The sequence below is a fragment of the Belonocnema kinseyi genome, chromosome 1 (assembly GCF_010883055.1).
Source record: "Belonocnema kinseyi isolate 2016_QV_RU_SX_M_011 chromosome 1, B_treatae_v1, whole genome shotgun sequence".
Classification (NCBI taxonomy): Eukaryota; Metazoa; Arthropoda; class Insecta; order Hymenoptera; family Cynipidae; genus Belonocnema; species Belonocnema kinseyi.
Window position 1 is genome coordinate 179,828,873 of NC_046657.1, and position 8,842 is coordinate 179,837,714.

The following is an 8,842-nucleotide window of genomic DNA, read 5'->3' on the forward strand; positions in this document are numbered from 1 at the left end:
CCTCTCTCCCACCGCACCGCACCAAACCTGTTTTTCTGTGAGAGACGGGTCCAGGAGGCAATGCCCTGGACCAACAAGCAGTCATCCGACCACCCGGACCGAACTAATCGCACCAGAACAACTGACCGTACGCACACCCTGTACCACACCAGGCCTCCCCTATCCCTCAACATGCACACTCTGTCATTGACGCGCATACGATTGATTCCGATCGCTTACAGCTTCTCCCCCGTCATGCATGCGCTGCGACTATTCCGCACACCGGTAAACCCGACCACTCACCGCTTTCTTAAACATTGTTTTTCAGGGACCAGCCTGAGCATGTCACCGCACCCGCCTTTTCTATTCTTTGTGTTCTCATCACTACGACTTCATCTTTTCACTGCTTTTCTGCTTACACAACACACACACACCATAGACATAACACCTAAGCATGTAAACAACGAACAAAACTACAATTAGGTACATTTAAAATTATCAGCGGCAGCACATACTCGCAGTCACACGTACCCGTCACACGCAGACACCTTAAAATGACACATACCCATGTAGAATTAATGTGCAATGCATCTTATAGGGAGAATATATTCAGTTTTCTTTTTGTTTATATATAAACCGTTGTTCCGTTGATTTTTTAATCCTGTTCCAAATCCGAAAACCCTTGCCAGACTGAAGCGTCCGGAGGGACAGAACACAGATGTAATTAAAGTGAAAGTTATAGTCGTATAATTAGAAGACTGGGATGATAAGTTAGGGGTAATGCGAAATAAAAATAGGATAAAGGATAAGGGATTTTTCATTGGCCACGATTTCACGCGAAAGGAAAGCGATGTACAGAGAAAACTGAACGAAAGTGGAAGGATGGAGGGAAGTAAAGGGAGAAAGGCAAAGGTAGGAACGTAGCAGGCGTAAACGAAAAAATCAGGATTTCTGGAGGTATATTCAGGAATTTGACATTGCGGAACTAGTAGGTCGTCAGAGTAAAAAAAAGGGAGAATAAGCGGGGGAATTATAACAGGGGTCAGGAGTAGACTAGAGAAAGAGGTTTAGGACGGGAGAGAGGGGCGCCAATGAGGTATGGTGATAGTAGGAGGGGACTTTAATGCGCGAATTGGGAGGGAAGGGTACCTTTTCAGGGAAGGGGACCTTTACAAGGAAGTAAATTGCTTCAAAAGAAATCGAAAAATAAGATAATAAATAAGGACGAGGAGATTCCAAGAGACTAGATGGAAGATAGAGGTTAGACAGTGTCGAATGGTATAACAGGGGATGAAGAGGAAGAATATACATTAATAAGTAATTTAGAGTTATCGGTGTTAGATTATGTATGGATAAGGGGGAAGAGCGGCGGAAGGCAATGTGGAGAACAAGTGTCTTTGACAGGGAGGGTGAGCCGGACGAAGATATTCAGGAAAAAAGAAAGGAATAGTAAAGCCGTAGTGGCATAGGAAATATAAAAAGATTACAAGGAACTAAAAACAGTGGAAAAAGGTAACTTCGAAAAGAATGGAATACGTAGAATTAAGAAAGAATGTCAGATTTATGTGTAACAATAAGGAACAGGAAAAGTAGAAAAATCTGGAAGAGGATTTGAGAAATGTTAACACAGAAAGGGACGTGTGGAAGGTAATTAATAAATTTAGGTAACGTACAGTGGGGATAAGTGTGAAGCTAGGTAGATGGGGAAGAGCTAAATGACTTAAAGATAGAGAGGCAGCTAAGGCAGTTGGGAAGGACTAAGTCAGCAGGGCTGAATAGGGTAGAGAACAAAGAAGACGTAGCGGAGAGGCTAATGGAGGTAGTGAAAAAAGTATGCAGATGGGAGGGATTCCCGAAAGGGTGGAGAAAGGGGTTGATCCTGACTCTGTATAAAAAGGGTATAGGGAGAGACAGGCAAATTATAGAAGGATCACGCTAATGGATACCGCGTACAAAGTATACGAGATGGCGTTGGCGGATAAGCTGCGGAAGGATGTCAAGAGGAAAGGAATATTGCCAGAGACGCCTCCGTGCTTTTGTGTGGAAATAGGACTATCGACAATATTTACTTGTTGCAGCATGTAGTGGATAGAGAATTTGCTAAGATAGGTACGAAAGTATATCATGAGACGAAAGATAGAGTGAGGGGAAGGGAAGGAATTTTCAGAGGATTTCTTAATTAATAGGGCGTTAAATTAAGAGTTTCCGCTTAGCACAGCGTTTTTTCGATTTAAATCGCGGATATGAAAGGTAAACTAGTGGCCTAAGTAAGACAGGAGGATTTGGGATAGAAGGGGTGAAGATATGGTCACTCGCGTATGCATATGACATAGTGCTTCTAGCAAAGAGCGAGGAAGGCTTTAAAGGAGTTGATGAAGAGGTTGAGAAGATACCTAGATAATAATAGTTAAGAGTTCAATCCGGAAAAGTCCAAGGTTATGGTGTTCAGAAAAGGAGGTGGAAAGGATAATGGAGTTGAGTGAAAGTTAAAGAGAAAGGCGGTACAGGAGGAGATAGAGTTTGTGTAATAGAGAGTGAGAAGGTCCAATGTGGTGACGAGGCAGATGTGGAGGCTGGAAAGAAGCTGTTCGCAGATGATTTTGGAAGGAAAATAAAATTGTTTATTTCGCTAGTGATAAATGTTTTGTTTCACGAAGTGAAAGTGTGGAGGTGGAAGGAAGTGAGAAGGTAAATGAATACCGGAGAGGTATATAAAGTGTGCATTAGGGTTGGCAAGGAGTACGCCTAACTATATTATCAGGAGGGAGACAGCAAGAACGAGTTTAGAGATTATAACTAGGAGTCGAGCGTGTAAATATTTGAATAAATTTTTGGAAGAGGCGGGACAGTAGTCTGGTTAGGAAATATGGAAGTCCAGGTTTAACAGGATTTTGGTGTGAATTATGCTGAAGGCGATAGCGCAATATTTTCGTAAGAAAGGAGACAAAGGAAGTCAGAAGCTTCTAGCGAGGATGAGGTAATAAAGGGAGATGCATGAAAGGAGGGACAAAAGGTTAGTAGCATGTGTGGAGGGGATGTTATGTAAGATGGAGAAGAAGAGAAGGAAGGAGGAATAAGAGTGGAAGAGGGAAGATTGTGAATAGGAAAGAAGGTGGATAGAAGGATAATGTAAATATTGTAAATAGTGAAAAGATATTAAGTATTAGCCGCGAATGCAGGAAATGGTCATGCAAGCCAAAGCGAAAAATTAGGGTCAAGCTTGCGAGGAGAGGCAGAGCCTGGAAGGCTAGGGTATAAGAACTAGCTGTCTTAGAGATAACGTGCGGATGGATGTTAGTTTTTAAGAATCAGTTTTAATAAAATTCTGAAAAATTCCAAAATATTTTGAAGTACCTTTCACAATCTGTTCTTCGCTGAGAACGTCTCGATGGAGTCGACTCTCTTTTCTTGTTGAAAACCTAGCACACACAGGCGAGCCTTGTATTCATACACTTGTCCAGTTGCGTCGACAAATTTCTTTAAAATCCACTTCTAGTCGATGGTTTTCTTCTTGACTTTCTTTGGAATGATCGTCCTGGTGTTGTATTTCTTATGAGCTGCCAATTTCTCGCGAATCACGTCGACACACCTAGACTATATGTACCTTATTCTTTAGCCATACATTAACTGCACTCAATATGGTACAGAAAGAACAGAAACAATCTTAAATTGCAAATTATACAAATTTATATAATTACAAAATTATTAACGACCCCTTAATGAACAAGCTTTAATTATCGGGAAACAATTCCTTATATGTAAATGATTTCGTTATTTTGTTTGCTACATCCGTAAAAAGGTCTGCTAGCGAAGTTTCCAATACTGGTTTCAGTTCATCAAGCAGCAATCCACTATTTGCGTTCAAAACTTGGTTAGTTGCTGGCCCTAAAAAATGAACAAATATTATAGTAATAAATATTCTAGCGGAAAGTTTATTCAAGTGAGTATAATTAACTTAAGGCTATGCACTTCTTTTGCATATCAATTCTTTTAACGCAAATATGATTAAAAATCAGACACGACGAGATTAAATTCCCGCAACGAGGATTTTATTTTGGCATATCAAGATTGTGTCATTTCCGCTTTAGCATACTCTCGCCACATTTTGAGTTATGAAGTTCCTCATGATAGCTGCAAAGCGTATCATACACATCCCGAGCATGTAGGACATATACTATCTTGTTATTTAAAAAAATCGACAGCTTTTCTCTATTTTGACTATTTCAAGATCCTCCAGTTACTGTCAACGACCCGCCTAAACTCAAAGTGCAAAATATGCAGAAATAAAACTCAAGTAAGATAAATTGCTTCAAGAAGCTGTGCAGGGTCCTCATAAAACCTGAGGAAGAATGTCCACCTTTTTCTACCGAGGAGATGAAAAATGCAATTAGAAGCATGAAGAACTATTTCGCTCCGGGACTAAATGGTATCAAGATCACCTGGTGGAAGCAGTTCGTTTCAACCCATCATTATCTGGCCCGAATTTTCACCTCGTACCTCAATTCGGAAGAACCTACTTCGGTGTGATTTGTAAAAGGACGCACAGTGCACTTGTGGCATGGAACTTCATTATTCCAAGAAAAATATGCGACAAAACTTATTGTTCCCAGAGTTGGGTGGGTTAGCATGCTTCTGGCTTGTTAGGGGTGGTTTCTACCCCTAGGAAACGGGTTCCATAGAAATGAAAAGACAAGGGTTTCATTTCTTTTATTGTTTCATCAATGTGAAAAGTTTGGTTCCAAACGACTGCACGCTTTTTTTTTGTATTTTGTACTAATATTTTGAAGAAAAAATATTGTACCGTTAGCAATAAAGAATGCGTTGTATAAATCTGAACATCTCAGCGTTAATTAGTTAAAACGCTAAAATAAAAATTTCAAATAACAATATTTTGATAAAAAATAAAGATATCCTAATAAATACATGTAGGTTTAAAAGGGGAAAATTATTACTTTCAAATTCCTTATTAGATTTGTGGTATACATTTTTCTTGTACAGTTATATAACCTCAAAAACAGCTAAAACGCGTTTTTCACTTTTAGGTTAGGATATCTTGAAAACCTGACATACAGGAGCAATTTTGAGTTCGGATTCGGATTCGGCGCATCAAAATCCTATAATAATAATTGGAATTTTTTTTTAAATACTACCTTCCCCCTTGCAATAGTTTGCACAAGTGTGCAAAATTCCTCTGCGCTTACAATAGGCCGCGTGTAGTTGCACCTAAATTCAGTAAGCGTATAACAAATGAAGGGCACATTTTTAAAGCATCTTTTATAAATTCTGACACAAGCGTTACTATCTTATGACCTGTCAAATAATAATATACCTTATCCTAAAAGTAATATGATATGTTTTTGAAATGTACTTTTTAAATATCTTCGATGAGCCCAGGTCAAATGAAAGAGGCACCTCCGGCGGTTTCTCCTCAAGAAATGAACGGCAGAAAAATATGTCACTTTAAGCAAAGTGATTTCTATGAATAACGATTTGACTAACAATCCGCCGACAAGCACGGCAATGGAAAAATAGCTGAAAATTGTGATGACGGCAAAAATCAGTAAAAGATTTGGTCAGGTAGAAAAGGTGCCACTATTTGCTATTGCAACTCTTCTGAACCCCAGATGCAAAAAAATCGATTCTAACAGCTCAATTGTCTGTTCGCAAGCTGCCCACGTTGTGAAAAACGTATTGCTGCAACAACCTCCCTAGCTCAAATTTAAGTTACCTTAAATATATTAACTTTGAGCATTTTTTTTAGAATTTACGTACCACTTTAGAATTGTGTAGAACTACCGAAATTTTCATGCAGTTCAAAATTGCTATTTTAAAATATAAAAATTTACCTTGCTTTATTGCAGGTAACAAATCACAATCAACTTGTTGAAAGAGGCACCAGCTCTTAGTTCAAATGAAAAAGCAAAAGAAAAAGAGCATGCAATCATAAGAGGAAAATGTGGATGAACTCAGTCTGTTGCTAAGAATACGAACTGCCGATCTTAAGAAAGATCCGATTGAATGGTGGATAGAAATAATCTCTGTATATCCTAAGTTGGCTAAAATAGCTTTGAAGTATTTGCCTATAATGGCGACCTCTGTACCAACCAAATGATTCTTCTCGGAGTCTAGAGAAAGCGTGAAAGTCAGACACAATAGATTATAAGGACATAATCTGCCTAAACAACTGTTTCTGAGCTCACTTGCGTAAACTTTGTGGCGGTAATATAATTTTTAGAACTATACCAAAGGAGCACGGTTATACTTTGAGCCGAATGGCATATTGGGTTCTTTAAAATTCATGCACATTTAAATTTAAATATCCGTTTTTAAATTTCATTCCTCTTCAATTGAAAGCACATGAAGGCAAATTTTCCGGGATTAATTATCAGCGGGATTTTCCGAAGGTTTTGTCGGTAAATTCCACGGCCACAACGTAATGTAGAAACTCAACAAAACATTTAAATGAAAAGTCAGTTTCTATGGAACGATTTAAAGCAAAATAGAGATGTAGAAATTTGAAAAATCATTGCCATTCCCAGCAATTATTTGCAAAAAGAGGTTTATAATTCTTAATATTGTTTCAAAAAGCATTAAAAAAAATACCTTGTGTGACCTTCATCCACAAACTCTTACGAGCCACAATGCGGGTCAATCAACATTGCGGAAACAAAGAACCTTATGGATTCCAATTGCTATGAAATGTTTAACAAAGGAATTTCGGGCGAGCCAAGAGACGAGAAATACAATCACAAAGAAAGCTTCTTATTCAATTATAAATTTCCTAACTACTATTATTCTTCTAACTAAAATTAAATATAAAATTTCAAAACTTTCATATTTCAATCACCTCCATTTTAAAACACCTAATTCACTTCACAGAACTACGAAACACGGAACTCAACTATTGTGTGAGAGAGGTACCTCTATAGTCACACGAAATCGTTGTTCTCTGGAATGTGAGCGAAAGACGAACCCGTCATAACGAGTGTCGAAGCCGAAGTGTCGAATTCAGTGGGACTCGTCTCCCGGGGAACTGGCACTCCGTGCCAGTTAAGCGCGAAGTGACTTTCTAGCTGGTACTATTACCCGTATAATCAATTTTTTGGCTTGAAAAAGTTCAATCACTTTTGAGTGAGGAAAAAAATCGTTGTTATAGTAGGAATCTGATAAGAGTATTGTAGTAAAAACGTTAAAAAGATTATTTTGTAAATGTTATATGTGTATATTTATATACATACATTTATTGCCTTCTAGGTGTCTATTACATTGAAAGGCTGCCCCAGAATTTGATCAGATATTTTCTTGGATAGTGTGATGCGTCGGTCCTACAGAATTTAGTGCTATCCTCCAAGTAATCCAGGAATTTATGGATTGCGATACGCTCGCTGGGTAACGAAAGGGTGTTTTTTAGAGGATTTTAATTGATTTTTAAACAGGGACACAGTTTTCTTCCCGGGACACTGAACACATGCACCTTTGTATAGGAGAAATTCCGAGGCTGTAAGGTTTTTCGCTTTCGTAGGAAGGGTTTCGGATATTGATACCATGAGGATAGTTCTGGCTTTAAAAAAAGTTACATTTGAAGTTTTAACCTCCATTTCCTCCTGTATGGGACCTAATATTTCTAAGGTTATTTCGACAAAAGTTCACTATTTAAGCAAAGGTTAAATAATAAAGAATTTCAATTGATTTATTCGTGGGAGTATTGTTTACCAATATATATAATTAAAAATTTGTCATAAGGACAACCGCAAGATTTCGCCGGGAGCGGGTGCTAATCTGAAAAATTGAACCCGCTTCCAGCGAAATCGCGGTAAAATTTCAGCCATAATCACGTCTCAAAACCGTGAGATAGGTGGTTACAGTCTGTAAAGGAATCAATACGACGATCCAGCAAAAGCCTCGTGGACCCTAAGAACACGGAGCGACCCACGGATAACCGCCTTCTGCATTTTCCCCGTAAGTGTTCTAGCATATTGTTGATACGCAGGGATGCTTTTTAGGCTATTAGCAAGTGAAAGCTTGGCACCTCCAAGAGCGCCGATGATAAGGACGGTATGTGAGCTAAATGCTCGGGGTGTGCATGGCACGCTCTGCAGCTATCATCGGGAATATCTTGGGTCAAAATGTGGCGACGGTATGTTAAGGTGGAAATGACACCGTCTTGGCATGCAAAAATGAAACCCTCTGTACCAGACTTCAATCCGGGCGATTTAAGGAAAGCAAACGTTAGCTCACAAGACATTGACTGATCCTTCACATTTCTGTGGAAGATACCGTGCATCCTCTTATCTAGGAGCTGTTCACGAAAGTTTTTCTCTTGTGCTTTCTTAATCCGGGCTTTCAGATAGAGTACTCGAGATGGATTAGATTTGATGCATTTTGCTCACCCCTAATACTGAAGTGAAGTCCGAGTGTTTCAGCAGCCTCCTCCGCTGCTTTGTACAGAAATGCTCCTTTGCCTACATCCTCGTGATTCCTGACCATTTTAAGAAGAGGGTCTCTTCCATTTGCAACTCAAATGTGCTGTACCCAGAATAATCCTGTTGTAAAGACATTCAAGACTCAATATTCCGCGACCCCTTTGACGGCGTGAGATGTACAGTCGCGGAACGGAAGACTTAAGATGCATGCTTTTGTTCATGCGCATAACCTTCCTTGTCCCGATATCAAGAGATCTGAGCTCATTCTTCGTCCATGGAACTACTCCAAATGAATAGAGTAGTACTGGGACAGTTCGGAAGACCAAATCTGTCGGATAAGACGTTTGTATCTGCTTCGGAGAGTATCCTTTATAGATGTCACATCCTGAATGCGGCTCTGTGGCGCGCCCAGGTATGTATAAGTCTCTCCAGCGCAAAGG

General features: G+C 39.3%; 1 protein-coding gene across 4 annotated transcripts in view; it reads right to left on the minus strand.

Annotated features, from left to right (window-relative positions):
- The window catches only part of LOC117174393 (putative beta-carotene-binding protein), a 219,510-nt gene that overhangs the window by 32,427 nt on the left and 178,241 nt on the right, over positions 1-8,842 (minus strand). For 2 of the 4 annotated variants that reach the window (XM_033363485.1, XM_033363502.1), the window contains exon 6: positions 3,334-3,864. The exons of 1 other annotated variant lie outside the window; for it this stretch is intronic. In XM_033363485.1, the coding sequence (XP_033219376.1) occupies positions 3,710-3,864 (155 nt within the window). In that variant the 3' untranslated portion in view covers positions 3,334-3,709. The remainder of the gene's footprint in view (positions 1-3,333; positions 3,865-8,842) is intronic. One more of the 4 variants, XM_033363494.1, reaches the window with a different exon arrangement.